Source organism: Triticum urartu, chromosome 7A (assembly GCF_056163025.1).
Source record: "Triticum urartu cultivar PI428250 chromosome 7A, HENAU_Tu73, whole genome shotgun sequence".
In the NCBI taxonomy this organism is placed as follows: Eukaryota; Viridiplantae; Streptophyta; class Magnoliopsida; order Poales; family Poaceae; genus Triticum; species Triticum urartu.
The window spans coordinates 29,519,776-29,541,381 of record NC_141879.1 but is presented as its reverse complement, the minus strand read 5'-3'; the positions used below and the strand labels follow the sequence as shown (position 1 = coordinate 29,541,381).

At 46.4% G+C, this 21,606-nt stretch overlaps 1 protein-coding gene across 8 annotated transcripts; it reads right to left on the bottom strand.

Moving 5' to 3' along the window:
• LOC125521930 (disease resistance protein RPM1) lies at positions 1 to 6,428 on the bottom strand. Of its 8 annotated transcripts, none has more exons than XM_087538151.1 (7): positions 5,356 to 6,428; positions 5,193 to 5,262; positions 5,040 to 5,108; positions 4,697 to 4,932; positions 4,450 to 4,596; positions 529 to 3,382; positions 1 to 452 (listed from the first exon to the last, which is right to left on the bottom strand). In XM_087538151.1, the coding sequence occupies exon 6, from the start codon at positions 3,305 to 3,307 to the stop codon at positions 557 to 559; it is 2,751 nt and encodes a 916-aa protein (XP_087394277.1). In that variant the 5' UTR covers positions 3,308 to 3,382; positions 4,450 to 4,596; positions 4,697 to 4,932; positions 5,040 to 5,108; positions 5,193 to 5,262; positions 5,356 to 6,428; the 3' UTR covers positions 1 to 452; positions 529 to 556. The 8 variants fall into 8 exon arrangements, with proteins under 8 accessions (XP_087394277.1, XP_048542955.2, XP_048542952.2 ...); XM_048686998.2 differs by having other exon boundaries at positions 4,450 to 4,547; XM_048686995.2 differs by lacking the exon at positions 4,450 to 4,596 and having other exon boundaries at positions 5,356 to 5,437; positions 5,519 to 6,428.
• Between the last annotated feature and the right edge of the window lie 15,178 nt (positions 6,429 to 21,606).

Below are 21,606 nucleotides of genomic sequence, written 5' to 3'. Positions count from 1 at the left end.
TGAAGGCAGTAACCATGATGACTATAAAATGAATATCTGAACATTGTGAGCCACAAACCAAGTGTTCTCATTTAGTAGCCACAACTGAAATAGCCGAACAGATGCAAAATGCATCTACAAGTTTATCAACAAGCACACACACGCCCCAATAATAGTACATAGTTCGGAACAAGCACACAACTGGAAATCAATCTGCATGAAGAGCAGCTCACTTGCAGTCTTACAATAAGTGCATGACGTGCTACTTAAAAGCCACAGCCGGAATAAATCAACAGACAACTGTATCACACTTGACAAGCCCAGTAGCGATACGTCTTGAAAAAACAGAGAAAACTCATTGTGCATCGAGATGCATTGTACAACTCATGCATTGGACCCAATCCTTCTTTTCCATTGATCTGCATGCAGACCAAAATAATGAAGCATCTTCATGTTTCCTTCCGGCTGGTCACCTGCATAACCAACATTGGATCAGATCAACATGTTGAAGTAGTGGTACTGGTTGGCAGATGGCTATAACTCACGTACTTGCACGTCTCCTGACCAGTGTGGCATGTCAATCTCGGAAACTATACCACCAATTCCCTTGAATAGCAGAACATTGGTCCAGCACAGTAAAGAAGTCCTTCGTGATTTCTTCGAAGCATAGATACTGGAGGGGCATGAGGAACTCAATGCCAGGTGGGACCTCTGTCATGCTGCTTAGGTTGCCTAAAAATAGTTTCTCCAGGCTCACCAAGGCACCTTGCTGTATCTCCAGCCGATTCAAATTAAGCAGGTCTCTTAGGAAAAGAATCTTTAGCTTGGGAAACCAACCCGTGAGAAATGTCATCTGCTCTCCACTGTATGCTCTGGTGAAGCGTAGCTGCGTCAAATTTGACAACCGAGAAAGAGATGGCAGGGGGTCTTCTCTCAGCTGTGACCAATATAGCTCCAATTCATAAAAGTTCTGCCCCTCCACATATTGGAAGAGAGGAGACTCGTCCAACGCCCCTTCCGCTAGTCGTCCTTTCAAATATAGCTTTTGCAGGTTTGGCAGGCAGACATTCAACAAGAGAACTTCGTTCTTATCACTTGCATTCACATCTAGGTAGGACAAACACTGCAGCTGAACTAGAGACTCACTGATGCGTCCACAGTAGATTCCTTTCACATTCCATAATCTCAAGCTTCTCAGTTGTCTCAGCTCCCCTAAATGTCTAAGAGACTCATCCTGTACTTCCAATGCTTGTAGTGTCTGCAAGTTTGTTAGATTTCCAAGCCCACTAGGGATACACATACCACTGCGACATCTGAACTCTCTCCAGTTTGGATCAATTACTCTCTCAGCAAATAAGTGCCTGAGCTTCTTCAGTTTCACAATCCCACCTGGCAACTCATGTATGTCAGATCTACAAAGGTCCAGTGTCAACAAATTTGAAAGCTTCTCAATAGACTCCGGGAGCATCTTCACCTTTGAATCACGCAAACCCAAATGGCGGACATTAAAAAGATCTCCAATAGCATCAGGAATCTTATCCATGGGTAGACCATTTAATTCTAGCACCGTCATACATCTTGACTCCTTACATAGCAGAGGTAGTAGAGTGAATGACCGCATGTTATCCTCCAGTGTGATGACAGTTCGAAGCTGGTGCATGTTGGAAAATGGTTGCTGAATATCCTTCTTTAGTTTGTGTAGTACCAATCGACGCCCAATCTTCTGAAGATGCCCCCCACATTTATCCTCATACGTAACACCAAAACAGTTCTTCCGGCACAAGTCCACTGCTAATTCACGTAAGATATCGTGCATTCTGAATTCCTTCGTCCTACCAAATGTGTTCCTCTCAACTAGTTGTAGCATGTTTCTGTCAATCAACTCCTTCAGATAGCCTTCTGCCACTTCTTCTAATGTGCTTTCACCCCTCTCCTCGATGAACCCCTCTGCTATCCATAACCGTAAAAGTTGTTTCCTTCTGAAATGGTAGTCTTCTGGAAATAGACTGCAGTACAAGAAACAACTTTTCAAGTGTGTTGGAAGGTATATGAAGCTTAGATGCAAAACATTCCTTATGTGGTCGAATCTTGAATTATTAATTATCTCCCAGCTCAGTTGGTCATTTATTCTTCTCCATTCTTCCACGGTTTTCTCATGCACGCGCAAGAGGCTACCAACAGAGGCAATAGCAAGAGGCAAGCCTTTGCACTTGCTAGCTATTTCCTTGGACAATGGCATCAACTCAATAGGACATTCATGATTTGTATCTCTTGGAAAGGCTTTCTTACAAAAGAGGTCCCATGCCTTGTCTTCTGGTAAAGCTTCAAGTGTTAACATATGTCCTTGAGAGGCAAGTGCAGCAACATCGCCTTCCCGTGTTGTGATTATCAGCCTACTGCCCTTATCATTATGAGGAATTGTCCTAAACAAATCATCAAATGCTTCTGGAGTCCAAACATCATCCAGTATGATCAAATACTTCCTTTGCTCCAGATATTTCTTCAGTGTCTCTGCAAGGCTCATGATGTCCATAGCCATAGTGCTAGATAGAACACTGACATTATCTTTAAAAAGTTCCTTGATTATCTTCCTCAAGACATCTTCCGCAGAATAAGTTTGAGAGATGGAGACCCAGGCGTGGCACTGGAATTTATCCCTCTTCTTCTTGTATATATTTGCAGCTAAAGCAGTTTTACCAAGACCTCCCATTCCGAGCACAGATATCACAGAGCGTTCCGGGTCATCACCTGCTAACCACTCCTCGAGTTTTTCTCTATTTTTATCCATCCCCACCAGATCTTCATCATCAAGGGAGCGTGAAATGTTTACTAGATCTTGGGATCTCTTGATAATGTAATTTGAGTTGCTACTATCTCCATTATTTATCATGGGAACCCAACGGTTTTTTGTCTCAGATAGATGTAAAAGGTCTTTCTCTATTTCCTTCACCTTGGAAGCTATCTTCTTCAAAGAAAGCAGAGATCTTGGCTTCTTGAAATCTTTCTTCAGGAAAAAGAAAAAACTGATATCATGTTCCTGACCAACTAGATACAAGTACTCATCCACCATGTCCTCCATCACATGTGCTACCTTTTGTACCTCCTCCAACCAACCCTCGTATACTTGATTGTTGCAGTTTCGAATGTCCATTTGACAGAGTACATCATGCATTACGCGAAGCTCTCTGGCAATACGGCCCATGCTGGCCTGTAGCTCTAGTAGCTGCGTGCCATACTTTGCAAACTGCACGCTGACCTGGTCTGCCGCTCCCTTTGCCAAGGCAATTCCGATCTTTTTAATAGCTAGAAGAATCACAATCTCTGCCATTATTTTGAGAACTATTAATGCCTCACTGGGTGGTGGCCTAGTTGTATATTCTCCTTGATATTATCAAACTGACCACTGCAAAATGAAGTAATGCGTTAATTAAACATTTAGTGAATGCTGCTACAGCCAAGCAGTTGCCGAAACACTTCAAAACTCACCGAACACTTGCCATAACACTTCAAAACTCTCCAGCCACAGTAGAAAAGTGAAATAAGCAGAATCTTTCCAAGCAATCCTTCTCAAGTCTTATTTCATATTGTTAACCTATCTAATTTAAACACACATGACCAAACAAAGCAGTTCTTTCGAGAAGCACCTCAAAACACTTGGGACTCTGCTATAGTCTTTTTTTTTTTTTTGAGAATAGGGACTCTGCTACAGTCAATGCAGCAAACTTGGTGTTATTAACTAACAAGAGCAGTGACACTTAACCAGATAACTGTGCATACATGTTCCTCTGCCATATAGGGATATATCAGGTTAAATGCCTCAAATGTTCAAATCTGAACCAAGTCAAAGAGGAAACCAATCTGACATTACATACCTGTCAGCTTGCCAATCTGCCTATTCTACTTCCAGGAAACAAATAGCAAAAGTTGTTGTTTATCTTTTCTAGAAAGGAGGTTAAACCCCCGGCATCTGCATCATTTGATGCACAGAACCATCTTTTCAAAAGTGGCGTAGAAAAAGTTCGAAATGTTTTACAAGGTGACGACAAGGCCCAAAAACAACCGGGTGATAACAGGATTGGATGACGCGTACACATAACCTATTAAATAGCTAAAGTTGTTAAGTCAGATACAAGACAAAAAATATAACGCAATCAAGAAATGAATGTGAAAGCAAACCTGTAGTGTCATAGGAATCATTATAGCACAAATCAATATATTCTACCATGATTACAACAACTTCAATTAAAAGCAGACATCATGTTCACTTTAGGAGATCCTAACACAGCAAGAATATTGGCTCTAGGAGGGTAGAAATTCACATATTAATGTGTCATCAATGCAAGAGCATATGCCCAATTGCCCATGCTGTGGTAAGTATGTCACCAGTAACGAGTATTATCAACAACAACGCTACAGATTAGTTCCAGATATTTTGTGAATCCAAGGAAAACAATGGATGGCAACTACAACCTGAACATACATACATGCCAGCTTGCCAGACATTGGTGCCATCACAAATTAAGAAGATCATCCCTCTTCCACAAGAAATCTTTATTGTGATTATGTTGCTGGAAGAAATCACAATGCATTACTCACACAGTATACGGGTCTGGCCAACTTCAACAGATACAACATAAGTGGATTATTTTGATTGCGCAGAGGAAGATTGTTCTGAGTGCTACCTAAGATAGCCGAAAACTAGGGAAGGAGGACACACCTGCAGCCTTGTAATAGCTTAGATCTGATTTATCTTGGTAACCTCCTTGTGCAGTTCTGAATCTGAAAGCACCAGCAGAGTCTTCTCCAAAAATAAGAGACTTCACGGTCTTGTTGTCATTGAAGATTAATCATTGAGATCCTGAATCCTCATGTAACCGATGACAAGTAGCTGGATTTGATCTTCAAGTTCTCCTTGTTTCTTTTACCCGTCAAAACCAGAGAACCACCACATACCTGGCTTGTAATGGCCAGGGAAACTTCTTAGTTTTGCATCGACCTATCTACGTACCTAGGATATTGACAAGAGAACTGGGAACACAACCAAATTAAGGGGAGCGCACCTGGCTTGAAGTCGATGTAGATCCGGAAGGATTTGGTGAGAGATCCTCCTTGTGCGCTTGCTTCAAGATCTGAAATCACCAAAACAGTGTCATGGCTTGCAGGGTTAGAGTGGGGAATGCAAGCAAGTTCAAGAGTCAAGGAGTTAACCTGACCTGTGATCGATGTAGACCTGGCCTGATCTGGACCTGCAGTGACCTACTTCTTGTGGGCTTGCATCAGTATCTGGAATCACCAAAGCAGAGACATGGCTAGGTGAGAGCAGAGAATGCAAGCAAGTCTTGTTGTTGAAGCCATCTCAAGAGGCAGCAAGTGTACCTGCAGGTCAAGTCAATGCCAGTCTTCCCGTGGCTCAAGCTCAATTATTTCCCCACATGCTGCATTATTGAAAGCACTGTACCTGTATCGTGCACATCCAACATTTCATGGACCCGATGCATTAAAGGTGCTTTGGCACTTCGAAGGTACTGGCAGTTCGTACCGTGGCATGCACACAATGACAAATAGCAATGACTTCAACAGCCTACCATGTGCAACAGCCATATAACCATTGGACGTTCCTTACCGTGTCTCTTTTTCCTTGTTTTTATCAAGGTATTCTATAGGAGGAGATTTAGAAATTCTGACGGTCTGGAAATGACATGAATAGCAACACTTTTAGAATAGCATTTTGAGAAATGACGGTTTGGAAATGACACATGCACATACAGTAGATTTATTTTGAGAACGAGGAGCAGTAGCAATGGGAACTTACAAGAGTTTGGGAAACACCCACTGTTAGCATTACAGTAGCTAACACACTAGCAACAAACTAAGCTTTCCCTCCAAAAAACAAAAAAACTAAGCTATACACGCACAGAGACCTAACAGGAAATTAATTTGACAGAGCATCCATCAATCCAAAGGAACAGCTATATTACCAGCGCAAATTCTTGTCCGTCTCTTTTCGATCATTCCAGCAGCCAAGCACCTGCAATAGCAAGTATTGTGGAAACCGCAGTTTATTATGTACTCACACTTTTGTGCCCTTCAGGATATGAGATGGTCAAAATAGTTTAATGTCTTGGAGAGAGAGCAGGGAATGCAAGCCATCTCAAAAGCCAGCCAGTGGACAATCCAAGCAAGCGGGTGAATTGCAAAAAACCACCATATTTAGGGCATCGTTTGCGGAAAACCACCAGGTCACTAAATTTTTGCAAAAATCACCGCGGATTCGGTAAACATTTTGCAAATAGCACTGATCAGGTGATTTGGCTCATTTTATCACTTTCTGACAAGTGGGACCAGATTGTAAGGAGCTGACTTGGCAAAGTTTTGACAGACACACCCCTGAATTGTAAAATGAAAAAGCAATCAGACCCTCCTCCCCCCCGCCTCGATCCCGTCTGGATCGGCAGAGGCCCCGAGCTGCCCAACCCCCGCGCCACTCCGGCGACCTCGCCGCAGCGCCACGCGACCCCGCCACCATGCTGGCCGGCCCCAAGCCGCTACGACCGCGGCCCCACCCCTCGCACCAACCGACGCCAAGCGGCTATGACCTGGCCCCTGCCCCGCGCGGGCCCGCCCCAAGCTGCTACGACCCCGGCCCCGCTGCTCTCCTGGGTAGCAAGCACGGCGGCCCCAAGTCGCACGGCGATGCACCCACGCCTCCCTTTCTCCTTCCTCCCTCCTCTCTCTTTCCCCAGCCGGCGGCGCGCAGCCCCGGAGCAAGCAGCGGCGGCAACGCAGAACACCAGAGCAAGCAACGAAGCACAAGCAGCAGCAGCGGCGCGGCGGCGTGCAGCACGGACGCATCACCGGAGCAAGCAGTGACCAACGACTGTGAGCTCCTCCGCTGCCTGTGCGTGGCGTGGACAACAGTGCATGAGCGCGAGGCCATGGCCGAGCAACCGCCCGGCTCCAACCGCGCGGCGGCGCACGGGCCCGACCCGGCCGGAACCGTCGAGGAGCTCTCCGCAGAGACCTCCTCCACTGCGCGGCCCTCTGCGCCGACGAGGTCGGCCTCGTCGGGGAGCGCCTACTCCTCTCCTCTCTCTGGCAGTTGTGCAAAAGAGGTGTTGATTGCTTTTTCTTTTTAGATCTAAGGGTGTGTATGTAAATGTTATGCCAAGTCAGCTCTTTACAATCTGGTCCCACTTGTCAGAAAGTGATCAAATGAGCCAAATCACCTGATCAGTGCGATTTGCAAAATGTTTACCGAATCCGCGGTGATTTTTGCAAAAAAAATTAATGACCTGGTGGTTTTCCAGAGATGAAGCCCCAAATGTGGTGGTTTTTTGCAATTCACTCAAGTCAAGCCAATGCTAGTCTTCTTGTGTCTGAAGCTCAATTATTTTTCCGGCATGCAAAATCCAATCACTTGACGTTCATGGACCTGTGCATTAAAAGCGATGCGTTAAAGGTGCTTCATTCATAGCTTCAATCCTTGGACAGCCTACCCATGTGTAAGTCTGGGCAACCAAGTACTGCTGCTTCAGTTTTCTGGACTAATGTGGCTCTCCTTTCGTTTTGTTTTTACATATGTATTCTACAGGAGAAGATTTTAGAGATTCTAAAGGTTTGGAAATGATATGGATGACAAGTATGCACATATAGTGGATAAGGTATATTGATCATGAGGAGCAGTAGAAATGGAAGCTTACAGGTGTTTCTGAAACACCCACTGTTAAGTAATAACAAGGCTATATTAGAAAGGTATGAATGAGCAACAGACTAAGCTATATACATACAGAATCCAAAAGCAAATGACTTTGATAAGAAATGGTGGAAATCTGAGTTTAGCCCACTTCTGACCAAATTCGGTTAGAAAATAAAGACAGGAGCACGGCGGTCTACGCATGTTGAATTTATCCTTTGTGAGAGGTCAGTTATTGACATGGGGCGGCAGAAGAACATGTATTCAGGGCTGGGATTCCAAATTTGTCAAATGCACATCTGAAATCTGTCACAGGTAGCTACCATCAGTAATAGTAATAACAAGATGCAGGGACCATTAATCTGTCAAGGGTGTAGGTACACAACATGGAAGGGCATCAATCACATCAGTCAAAAGCCTCTGAGCAGCAATCACACAAATCTCGTATTGTCAGTGGAAGCAGCATAAACTCGAAACAAGTAGCTTCCCTTGGCCCGCCGACTCTGGCTGGCAATCGAAGCCAACAGCTCAGGGCGGCAACCGGCAAGGATGTTTAATCAAGGTCGAGCTCATGGGTAAAGAGAATAAATCAAGCTTAAGAAACTAGGTTCAGATTTACTGCGTGCAAACTCTCGATCGGATTCATCAGTAATTAAGTTGGAGCTCATGGATATGGAGAATAAATAATGGTTGGGTGGCTGGCTGGCTTACCTCGTCGTCGCCGCCGGGCCAGGGGTTCCACTTGGCGGCGGCCGCGGCGAGCGAGGGAGGGACTTGGCCGGGCCGCCCAGTCGTTGTAGCGGTCGGAGGAGGTGGGGATCTTGGCCGGATACGAAGCATTCTCCTGCCCCTAACCCTCGCCGGCGGCGAGGTCGTCTGCTCGCCCCCTCCCTCCACTCTCTTGCCCAGACCCATGGTTTTCCACTTTCAGTGAGATTTCGGTAAAATTCATTGAATTTCAGTAATTTCAGCAGACAATGAAATATTACGTTTCGGCCAAAATATTTCAGCAATTTCAGTATAGCACAACAATTCCAATATTTTTCAAAATATTTTTTAAATTTTTCAAAATTTTAATTGAATTCAAGTGAATATTTCGGTCATTTGGCTGAAATGAAAACTGAAATCACTGAATTTCAGTGATTTTGGTTGGTGCTGAAATTTGTCTGAAACTGAAATTGAAAACCATGCCCAGACCTCGTTTTTCATTTCAGTTCTTCCGGTCTAGTTGGAGTTCCTGGGGAACAGTTGTAACTCACTAGAGTTTTTGACGCTTACTTTTTTTTTTAATTTTAGGAAATTTTGACGCTAAAGGCATCTCCAATGCTCAACCGTAGATTCTCTCCCGCGTCTGTCCACAGACCAGGAAAGACCAGTCTGCAAACACGAATGTAGGAGACGGGCATTCAACGCTATCCGCATACATTTTAAGCCGTGTTTCAACTAAGCGGACGAAATTCATGCAAACCGTCTGATTTTCATATAACTCGGACGAAATTCATTACATTTTGGACAAATTTATACTAAACTTACTCTAAACCTAATCTAAATGACCGCCGATGCTCGTTCCCCATGTCCAGCTGTGAGCCCCACAAAGTGAAGCTCCGGCTCTTGCCTTCCCCTTCTCCACTTTCGCCTTGGCAGTCTCCAGCTTTGCCTTCACAGCCTGAGCAGCTAATCAGCCGACCATGATCATGCTGTCAAGCTTAGCATCAACGGGAGGGAAGAAGCGGTGGCCTTCTTGGAACCCGAGCGGCGGCAACCTACCATGCACTACACTTCCTCGCTGCAGGCAGCCCCCGCGGACGTGTCGGCTTCATGGTCGTGGCGCGGGGCGCGGCCAAGACGGAACCGGCGATGTCCTCCTCGTCATCGCTCTTGCCGAACACCTCATCGGCCGCCTCGTCCATCTCCTTGCAGGTGGCATGTAATTCCGCCTGATGGAGGCGGTATCCCGAGCGGGCGAGGGCAGAGCGTTAGGAGTCGAGCAGCGCCTCTTGCTCTGCCACGTCCACGTCCGGCACGATGGCCGTGCCGACAGCGAGTTGCTCCACGCGCTGGTGCTCGCCGAGGTAGGCCGAGGTTGTAGGCATGGTCAGCCTGCGCCTGCGAGAACTTGGCTTCCTGGTCCTACCGCACCATGTCCGTGTAGTGGGCATGGGCCTCGCCGATGGTGATGCCGGCATGCACCGGCGAGGAGGGTGGTGCTAGCTCATCCTCAGCCGCGTCCTCCATTGGGACATCGACGGCCTCTGGGCTGCCAGCATGCCAGCTGGAAGCAATGGAGGCCATCTCCTTCTTCTGCTCGGACAAGAGGGGCTTTCGAGCACCAGGAAGCCATGGCATGCGTGGTGCGGAGAGAAGAAAAGGACCGAAGGAGGATGACTGCGACTATGTCCGGGGCTAGAGCTTACATAGCGGGTGGATGGCAATGGGCCGTCGTGGTGAGGTTAATAGTGGGCAGCAGACGGACGGATGGGTGACGTTGGAGTAGGTTCCTCGGCAACTGCATATCATTAATGTAGGGCGACGAATTGACGGGGGTGTCATTTAGCCACGGAGCAATCACGTGCACCAGGAAGCGGTGCGGGCGGCACTCTCTCAGTCGGCATGCCGCTTCAATGCCAACAGTAGTGAGAGGTCACGTCCGGTCTGGCCGGGCATGAATGCGGCACTAGCAGTCTGGAGCGGTGCTAGCTGTTTCAGGCGGGAAGCGCGCGCGGGTGAGGGACGGGTTTAATGGTGGGCCGGGCAGCCAGAAGCGGACGTGGCAGCGGTTCGGACGGTCGTAAAGCCCCGTAATTTGTCTCCGGTTTGTGGAAGAAAGTGCATCCGGACCGCCGAGCGGACCGATACAGGAACACGTTGGATGGCAAAATGCGTATGGACCAGTCGGTCCAGACGATTGCGGGTGGTTTGAGGGTCAGCGTTGGAGACACCCTTACTAGTTAGAGCATCTCTAGCATATCCGGCAAAGGCACGTGGGGCTGAAATTTCTGACCGTTTTGCAGGATCCCACTTTTTTCGGCCCGAACAAATCTGATAAACAAAGCCCGGTCCAAAAAATTTATATAGGCGGTTTATATATCCCTCCCTATTTGTCTCAAAAAAATATATCCCTCCCTATTCCCTCCGCGCAATCCGCCTGCCCCATAGCTAGCCCCCCTGGCAATCCGGTGACAAATCCCAACACTTCTTCTTCATTTCTTCTTCACTTTGATGTCTGATGGTGCTCATGGTTGTGGCGGGTCGCCGCCACGCAAGCTCGCATGGCATGACGCGGAGGTTGTGATAAACTATTTCTAGCAAGAAGATATTTTTAAATTTGCAGTACAAGATATACAGGTTCTGTTTTGCCCGAGTCTTCGCGTTCCCGCAAAATCATTTTCACAAAAGAGGTGGCATGTGTAAGACTCCCTAGACACCTCTTGTTTGCTAAACATGTTTTATTTTCGCGAATACGCAAAGCTTGCGTATCATTTCATTAATAGAAGGAGTTAGAATGAGTACAGAAGATGGTACAACACATGACACGGACGCAAGAGGCGTGAACATGGTGCATGAAACAGAGAAACATGAGAAACTCGACCCCAACATAAAAACATAGCTAAACTCTCCGACCGAAGAAGTAATCCAACCAACAACTAGACGACCGACATCTCCAAAGACAGCACCGAGGACGCCGCGAGCAAACAAGACAACGCCTTCACGAAGGAGAACGACACCAAGACACCGTCGTCATCCGGTCCAGAAAACCGGACCTAGGGTTTCCCCTGATGCTCAAAGAGGGGCACAGATAATGGCCATAACAGCGCCTCCAAGAAGGGAACGACACCCGCGAGTGTCGCTGCTGCCAGCACAAGTTGCGGGGATTTCTCCCTGGCCAAATTCTGAGCAATACCAAGCCGTCGAAGCACAAGTCGGAGAAGAGGAAGTCAAGCATAGGCCAGAACTGCAACTGCAGGAAGGAGAGTCACGCCCAATGCCAAAGAAGACACCGGTCGTTGCCGGACGTGCGAGCTTTGGAGGAGGACAAGGTTGCGTGGCTGAGCGGAATGGGGTGCAATGCGGATGCGACGGTGGCCGGAGCCCCAGACAAGTCGGAATCTGGAAGGGAGCGCAGATCCAGGCCACTAGGACCGGAGCAGCAGGGGCACCAACGGGCCAAAGGAGCTGGAAGGGGACGCAACTCCCAGAGCGCGTCGGACCCAAGGATGCACCGGGATGGACGGCCAACCAAGGGCACCGCAGGGTGTTGGGTGCGGAGATGCCAAGGTCAGCGAGCCATAGGAGCCGGAAATAGCGCAGCTCCTGGGCTACGCCAGATCCGAAGCCATGCCGGCCGGCCATGGACGCAGGAAGGGGACGCAAGTCCTTGGCCGCCGGGTCGAAGCCGCCCCTGCGGGGTGAGTGGATAATGAAGAAGCACTACAAGAAATATGCCAACTTATGACCTTCTGTCAGTGACCCTCAAAGAATTGGTCATAAATTTATGATCATTTTAGACCAATTGGTCAAAAGCTGTCTGGGGGGCTCTAAACCCTAAACCATAACGACCATTTTGGTCAGAAAGGTCATAATTTCATTAGAGGAAATGGTCATAAAGCAAACAGCGCTAGTCCGCTGCCTTATTTCTAGTTGTTAACGACCAATATAGATGGTCATAGCCTTGTAAATTGTGGTGGGTTGCTATGACTAGGCGCCACCTCATCAGTTTTGCCTATGTGTCATGTCCATGTGGCAGTTTTTGCCCTAGGTTATGAAGCGACCTATATTTCTATCATTCCCAAAATTCCCAAAAAAATCTCATAAATTCTTTGGGTCATATCTTCGTCAAATATGTAAAAACCTTCCTTGCCTAGTTCAAAAATAATTCAACAATATTCATTTTCCTATTCTGTTCACAACAACAGTTTGTGAAGGAAGTACCACTTTGACATGTCCAAATAGTATCCATTTTCTACAGTGCTTTCCTATGCCCAAATAACCATCCTCCACCAAATGCCAGCTCAATCCATTCATTATTTTGAGCCAAGCTTCAGCATTCGTATTTATGTCCAGTGTGGTAGTTTGCAAAGCAAGTACCACCTAGGCTCCTTCTTTTGAGCTGAAAATTTGTGAAGACGGTCTTCTTAGTAAATGATCATACTCAGCCAAAACACACGCCCATTAGCCATGTACATTTCCTGTACCGCTAATCAAACACTTGGCTGCTAATTCATGTTTGAGCATCGATCGGCCTCCTCGTGAGAATCTTATGTTGTAATTTTCTTCCTAGCACCTACCTGGGGAGTTCCCAACCCACTAGACATGCCTAGGCCACCCAGAACACATGGCAACGCCATGGTCACGCGGTGACCACGCGGCGGGCATGCGAGTTTACGCGCTCTAGAGTTGGAGCCCTTGGCCACTGTCCAAACCTCGACGTATCGCCACCAAACCATGTATTTATGATTAAATAGCTGCAGTTCAAATTTGACCCGCTTCCAACTGAATCGGCAGAAATTTGTCTTTTTCACGAGAGGTGGATCAAAACTTTTTACACCCAACCATTTTGTAAATTGTGCATTAAATATGTCCTAGTATTTTAGAAAAATGATTTGGTCCAATTTTGCAACAATTATTTTGGAGGTCCTTCACAAAAAAAACTCCTTTTGGGCACTCGAAAAATGGAAAATGGTTTTTTTGTCCAAAGAAAATGAAAACTTCCTTAGGCAACATTGTTTGCCATTCCAATATGCACCCTTGTGCACAATGTGAGATCATTTGAACAAACTATGCCATGAATGTGGCCATAAGATTGATCATTTGGCTTGAAAGCCATTGATTTCCACACGTGATAGCTCGTTTCTGAGAACACTTTTTTAAAATAATTGCCGTATTACAAGTTTGTTATTTTTCCTGGGAACTTGGCCACATATAATGACACAATGCGAAGGTTTCCCAATTTTTTAATTTTTTTTGAATTTTTTATGCCCGTTTCAAAATGCGGTCAAAACGACGGGAATGACCGTTCCTAGCTAGTGGTTGAATCTTGGATTTTTTTTGATGTTTCTATGATTAAATAGATACTTATGTACCTAGAAATGTTTTCTGGAAAAAATAAATAGCAAACTATGAGGCAGCTGCAGTTCAAATTTGACCCGCTTCCTCCTGAATTGACGGAAATTTGTCTTTTTCACCAGAGGTGGATCAAAACTTTTTACACCCAACCATTTGGTCAATTGTGCATTAAATATTGCCTAGTATTTTAGAAAAATGATTTGGTCCAATTTTGCAAGAATTATTTGGTAGGTCCTTCATAAAAAACCTCATTTTGGGCCCTTGGAAAATGGAAAATGAATTTTCCGTGCACAGAAAATGAAAACTTCCTTAGGCAACATTATTTGCCATTCCAAGATGCACCCTTTTGCACAATGTGAGATCATTTGAACAAACTATGCCATGAATGTGGCCATAAGATTGATCATTTGGCTTGAAAGCCATGAATCTTCACGCATGATAGCTCATTTCTGAGAACACTTTTTTAAAATAATTTTCGTATTACAAGTTTATTATTTTTCCTGGAAACTTGGTCACATATAATGACACAATGCGAAGGTTTTCCAATTTTTTTATTTTTTTTGAATTTTTTATGCCCGTTTCAAAATGCAGTCAAAACGGTGGGCTTGACCATTCCTAGCTAGTGGTTGAATCTTGGAAAACTTTTGATATTTCTCTGATTAAATAGATACTTATGTACCTAGAAATGATTTTTGGAAAAAATAAAGAGGAAACAATGAGGCAGCTGCAGTTCAAATTTGACCCGCTTCCAACTGAATCGGCGAGAATTTGTCTTTTTCACCAGAGGTGGATAAAAACTTTTTACACCCAACTATTTGGTCAATTGTGCATTAAATATGGTCTAGTATTTTATAAAAATGATTTGGTCCAATTTTGCAACAATTATTTGGTAGGTCCTTCACAAAAAAACCTCATTTCGGGCACTCGGAAAATGGAAAATGATTTTTTCGTCCAAAGAAAATGAAAGTTTCCTTAGGCAACATTGTTTGCCATTCCAGTATGCACCTTGTGCACAATATGAGATCATCTGAACAAACTATGCCATGAATGTGGCTATAAGATTGATCATTTGGCTTGAAAGCCATTGATCTCCACACATGATAGCTCGTTTCTGAGAACACTTTTTTTAAAAGAATTGCCGTATTATAAGTTTATTATTTTTCCTCGTAACTTGGTCACGTATAATGACACAATGCGAAGGTTTTATAATTTTTTGATTTTTTTTGGAATTTTTATGTCCGTTTCAAAATGCGGTCAAAACGGCGGGCTTGACCGTTCCTAGCTAGTGGTTGAATCTTGGAAAAAAAATTATGTTTCTCTTATTAAATAGATACTTATGTACCTAGAAATGATTTTTGGAAAAAATAAAAAACAAACTATGAGGCAGCCGCAGTTCAAATTTGACCCGCTTCCAACTGAATCGACGAAAATTTGTCTTTTTCACCAGAGGTGAATCGAATCTTTTGACACCCAACCATTTGGTCAATTGTGCATTCAATATGTCCTAGTATTTTAGAAAATTGATTTGGTCCAATTTTGCAACAAATATATTATAGGTCCTTCATAAAAAAACTCATTTTGGACACTCGAAAAATGAAAAAAATGATTTAAGAGAACTCATTTCTCATAACTCTTTTAAAAAATATTTGTCTTATTTCAATTTGTGATTATTCCTGAAAACTATAGTCAAATTTGCTGACACAATGAGAAGTTTTTTTTTCATATTTTCAGGTCATAATAAAATAGCTAACACGATTTAGCACCTTACTTTTAGTCAATTATGACCAATTTAAATGGTCAAAATATCATACCTGTATACCACGTTTTGATTGGTCCAAAGGCCTCTCACACGGATCATGGATAAACCACCGTCGGATCCTCCTGGATCCAACGGCCCTCACCTCACCCACCGCGAGCTACCCCTAAAAAAAACCCACCACACACCACTCCACTCTCTCCCCACGCACCGAACCCTAGCGCTCTCACCCTCTCCCTTTCTCTGGATCCACCGCCGCCGCACACCACTCCTTCTAGATCCCCCACCGCCGCCCCCAACCTCACTCCCTCCCTCTGGATCTCGACGCGCCGCCGACCCCGCCCCACTCCTCCGGCGTTCCCCCCACATGGTCACCGCTCGGCCCTCCCCATCGCGCTCCTGGTCCAGATCCCTCCCCTCCCCACTCTCAGATCCAACTGGCCCGAGAAGGAGGCCGTTGTGGACATGGTCACCACCACCGACCGCGAGTGGGGGTCCTGGTCCTCTCCCTCCTCGTCCTCGGCGGCGGCATCTGGCTGAGCCACCGGACGCGACGCCGGCTCGTCTTCATCGTCTTCTCCTTCGTCGTCACCAACCGCGACGCCGGCTCTGTCGTCTCTGGCCATGGGTACTCCAGCTAGAGCAGCCACCAGCGATGGTGACGGCGAGGCTAGAAGCCGCCGGATCCGGGATCAGCGCGACACATAGCCCCTCCTCCCGTGAGATCCGGGACACAAACATCCATCTGGATCGAGTAGCTCCTCTCCCCATCCGGATCGAGCAGTTCCACCGGGCTCTCCTCTGGCCGCTGCACCATCTCCACCAAGATTTGGTGCTCCTCACCCGACCCACCCCGCTCGTCCCCGCGCTCTTCATCATCGGCGACTCCATGTTCGACGTCGGCACCAACAAGTACCTCGGCACGCTCGCCCGCGCCAACCACGAGCCCTACGGGCGGGACTTTGACACCCACCGCCCCATCGGACGCTTCTCCAACGGCCGCATCCCCGTCGACTACCTCGGTGCGTCGCTCACGACCTCGTCTCTGCTCCGTGTAATCTTCTGTCACTGTTGTGGTCTGAATCCGCAGGAATATGGCAGCCCCATGTGATGTTCCTAGTTTCCCTTCTCTTGATTTCTGATCCCTTTTGTTGTTGTACCACAGCGGAGAAGCTGGGGCTTCCCTTCGTGCCTACGTACCTGGAGCAGAGCATGCGCATGGGCGGCGGCGGTGTTGGCCTCAAGAGAAGGGAGCTGGCGGGGAGGCCCGGGACGTGGGGCGGGCTCTGGCTGCGGCTCGGCCAGGCCGCGCTCGCCGCCGCCTCCATCGCCGTCATGGTAACCTTCCTGTCTTGTTTGGAAGGTTTTTTCCTGGGCGGAGTACCGTCTACTAGTCTGTTAATCTGTGAGCGATGGATAGTTTAATCACGAGGGGCTTTGTTAATCCGTGAGTAGTCAACCAGATTATTGAGATATTTGGTTAGAGAATCTAAGTTAACCATCACTGTCCTGTGAGACATGTGCTACTAGCATTTCAGTTTTGTAATGAGCTCTTTGTCTCTTTCGAGTTTCAGCTATCTGATTGCGTCGATGGGATTGCAAGCGCTGTGGATCTTGGGACTTGCATGTCTTGATGGATACGTCCTTAAAGTCAAAAGAGATCTCAACAATGCTGTTTTAGTGAGCTTATTTGTTGTCGGAGACTGGGTAATGATGAAAGACTGCCACGATTAAGTTCAGAAACGATAGTATGTGCTACATTCGATCTTGGGTTGTATAACATATTTGTTACTGCAGGTCACCCATCCACGAGGAGCAGAAGGAGGGACGCATCTAGTTGGCCATCAAGGACCTGCTCTGCTCCTCTTCCTTGACCATCTGTACCACCACGTTCCCGGGCTTCCAAGGCGCTCCAGCACACCGCCGCCATGCCTCCTCTGCTCTCCGGGCTTGGACCAATCACTCGCCCCTTCAGGTACACACGTCTCCTGCTATTATCTCAACCCTGTGAGTGCCAACTTGCCTCTTTCCTGCGGAGAGTGTTGACTGAATTGCTTCTGATACATGTATGTGTGTGTGTGTGTAGCCCAAGCCCTGCAGTAGCCGACGTGGGTTCAGGTGTCCCCCTCCCCTGATGGCTATAAATCTGCCATGCTCTGCTAATTCTATGTGAGCACTGTTAGGCGTCCATTTGTATTTGCAAATTAGCAACAGCTTGCAGAATATGTGCCGTCCAAAGCATTGCCTTAATACGATATGCGTATCATTAGCTGATATCCATATGGAGATAGTTTAGCAGAGGAAGAAATAAACACCTATGTTTCTTGGTTCGTGAAATTGCATTGGAGAGATGGGTCTATTATATATACGCGATACATTACGCTAGTTGAATTTGACCATGCACCAACTCCAACAAGTCATACATGCATGCCAACTGTTATTAGCTTCAAAACCTAGTCGATGCCTTCTTGCACTAGGTACACCCCTGAATTTTTGTCATTTACAACCTGATCGATGTACAACCTATTTGCTTGAAAGTAATTTTAGTTGTTTCTTTGTTGGAGCGCTAAGACTATGCGTGGAACATTAGTTTTTATTATCTCAAACTACCGCCGTGTGATTATGCAGGTGCCTAGTTTGTTTTTATTATGTAAAACTACCTCCCTGGTATGCTTCCCTGTTACTACTATATCATCATGGCAAAGCTAACATCTCATTGTGCTCTTTTTCATTTCAGAAGTCAGCCTCCGCCCATGGCGGATCTGCAGACGCCGCTGGTGCAACCAAAGAGGAAGAAGGTTCTGGTGGACTACCTGCTACGGTTTGCTTCAGCTCGTGCGGATAGGAGGTGGATGCCCGCACGGATCCGGTGTCTCCGACCATGGCATCCACAAGGAGGAGCGGCGACAATTACATACCCAACCATGGGGCAGCAGCAATTCATGGTTGAGCCTCCCTCTACCTCTCTCACGTTCCCTGATTTTGCTACTGCTCTAAATTCACTTTCACTTGACTGAATCTAGTGTTACTGCTATCAGTCCCTAGCCCCTAGTGCTACTAGTCCCTAGTGCTACTGCTCTAAATTCACTTGGTATTGCACTGCTTGCCAAATTGAGTTGCTTTCTCGCTGCCAGAAAAAGTCAATACTCCCTAGTGTTGAATCGGTATTTACATGCTTGCGAATATTGGTCAGACTCTGCGATGCTCCCTAAAGTTGACTAAATCTCATGGATTAGATTTCATTTTACCAATTGGCCTGAATCTATTTATACGCTTTACTGAATTTTGCTTGGTGCTGTCGCCGTCGGACTCTCATGCTGAATCAGTTGGACAGTGCATTCTTTGCCAGTTCATTTTACCAATTCATGCTGAATTGTTGTTTAGATGTAATTCCTTTTACTGTCCCATGCACAAGTGATATTCATGTCCAGCCAAATGATATCTTCTGCTTTCCAAAGTGATATGTACCCAACTGCTTATATACGTATTTTGTTCTTAACTGTAGATTTCCTCTCACAGTAGCTCCATGCAAAAGAAGGTTGAAAGGATAAGGAGAAGGACTGAAGGAGGTCCATGTTGAAGAAGGTCGACAGAAGCAGCAGAGCTTGTAATACTGTCATTGCCATTGTATTTGTGTTGTATGATGTATCCGCGTTTACCCACAAAAAAATGTATTCACGTTGTAATACTGTGATTGCCATTCTGGCTACTATTTCAAGCAGTGTATTTTGCCAGTGCTGATTTAGATATTTATTACTTATTTACTATGAAATGAAATCTAAAGAACTTGACCCTGACAACCGGGTCCTATTACTAGAAACTGACAATTGGGACCAATCTTCTGAGAAAAAGAAAAACTGAAACTCTTGGGACAAATGTAAAACAGTGGAAAATAAAATGGCAAAAAATAAAAGATCATACGCTGTAAAAGGCTGCATCTAGAAATAAAAAGGCTGAATTGCTGGGGCAGCCCATGTAGCTAGCAAAAATTAATAGGAAAAATAAATATTAAAAAGGCCGAATTAATGGGCTCGGCCCATATAAACATCGAATTGGACCGGGCTGAATCTTGTGCCACGTCAGATTGCCACGCTGGATGCCTACGTGGCCTGGGGAGGTTGCTAGTGACCAAAACAAAACAGTAGACGTATTTTGGTCGTAAACGTCTTCGACCATTCCAGAAGAAAGGTCGCTATAGTCAGTTTATGACCGCCAGCTTTTGACCTTCTGTTTTTGGTCACAAAAAGGTCGCAAATGAAAAACCATGACCTTTCAGTGACCAATAGTGGTGGTCACAAGTTGACATATTTCTTGTAGTGAAGGTTCGAACGCAACCACATTCCCGGCCGGCGCGCTACAGGAAGTAGTGGCCGCCGGGCACAACCGTGAGCCTCCAGGCCACCTCCGAAGAGGGGCCGACCCGAAGCTGGCAAGAGTGGAGGGGGTCGGGGTGGGGAGGGGGCGCAGCAAGGAGGGCGCGCCTGGCCGCCACGTCAAGACGGCCGGGGAACACCACAACCAGCTGGGGGAGGCCCCAGATCCAACCGGGGCGGAATTGCACAACGTGCCAAGAGCCGGGGCGAGGCCACCCGCTACAGCAGCAGGTCAGGGAAGAGGTCGCCGGGGGGGCGCTAGGGGAGGCCGCCTCCGCCGCCGGTGTGGGCCGCCGGCGCCGCCAGGAACAGATCTGGGAGCGTGGCAGGTCAGAGGGCAGGTGGGCAAGGGAAGGGGGAGGGGGGAACAGCCCCCCCCCCCCCCGCCATCCCAGGGCCCGTCGCGGCTTCGCCGGCCGGCCCTCCGGCGACGGCGACGCCGGGTAGAGGCGAGGAGGGTGGCGAGCCGGCGGCGGCTGGGTTCCCTCGAGTCGCCCGGGTCGGGCGACGCGAGGGTCAGGCTTCGTCGATCCTGGTCGCTTCCTCGGTTGCGCTCAGATTGTCCCTAAACTTGTTTTATGATGAAATCATTAATTAACACTTAAAATTCATTAACATTCCCTATGGATTTCTTTGTGTTTAATCTCCTTCAATCTCCAAGGAAACTATGTGAGATTTATCTTACAGATCTTCCCACATTTGAGGAGACTAATTTTAAATACATGCTGCTCTTATACTTCTTTCCCCGCAATGCAATGCCTTGCCGAATCTCGCTTTCTTACTGTCAATTTATCGCACCTAACTGCTCCGACCTCATCTCTCAGACCGGCATGGATTTTTCAGCACGAAGGAGAGAACCAAATTGGATGCTTGAAAAGAGAGTTTCATTATAAGCCACAACAATAAGAAACACTATGGCACGAACAGTACGAGCAGTGGCAAACACAGGCACAAGCAGCAAAAATGGTGCGGTAATACATCCTGAAAGATCAGAGGAATCCAGACACAATGCACAATCAGCAGAAACACGAGCGCTCAAGGACATCCTATCGAAAATGACACCAAGGCCCTAGCAAATTTGTCGGACACCGAGGCTTTAACAGAGTGCCCTGACCCGCGATCATGAGTTTTTAACCTTTGTAAGAAACAGTTTTGGCAGACATGCTGATAGCTACTAGCAACCGAAACGACAAAGAAGCATCCACATTTGTACTGTATAAACATGGATCCCTGGAAAAACCGCATGTTATGTGACATGACCTCATCAATCGCCTTTTTATGTACAGAAAATTAAAATTGACCGCCTTTCCTTCTAGTATTTCTACTGTAGCACCATCTCAGCATTTCCGAAGTGTGTCCCCTCATTGCACCAATGCATCGTTGCTCAACGAAACATAAGGAAATACTCTCCTCCGTTATTAAATATTTGTCTTTCTATATATTTCAAGAAGTGACTGCATATGGAGCAAAATGAGTGAATCTACACTTTAAAATATGTCTATATACATCCGTATGTGGTAGTCCATTTGAGATCTCTAAAAAGACAAATACTCCCTCTGTAAACTAATATAGGAACGGAGGGAGTAGCATGCACACACATGTCCAAAATAAGAGATATAGAAACAGAGCAAGCCTATCTACAAAACAGACAGGCAAGTTACAACAGCAACAACTAAAGGCAGCAACCGTATCACAATGAAAGTGAATACCCGAGCATTATGAATCACAAACCAAGTCTTTTA

Excerpts from the sequence above, each read along its gene's own strand:
- LOC125521930 (XM_048687001.2), bottom strand. The coding sequence starts at position 3,307 with ATGGCAGAGATTGTGATTCTTCTAGCTATTAAAAAGATCGGAATTGCC.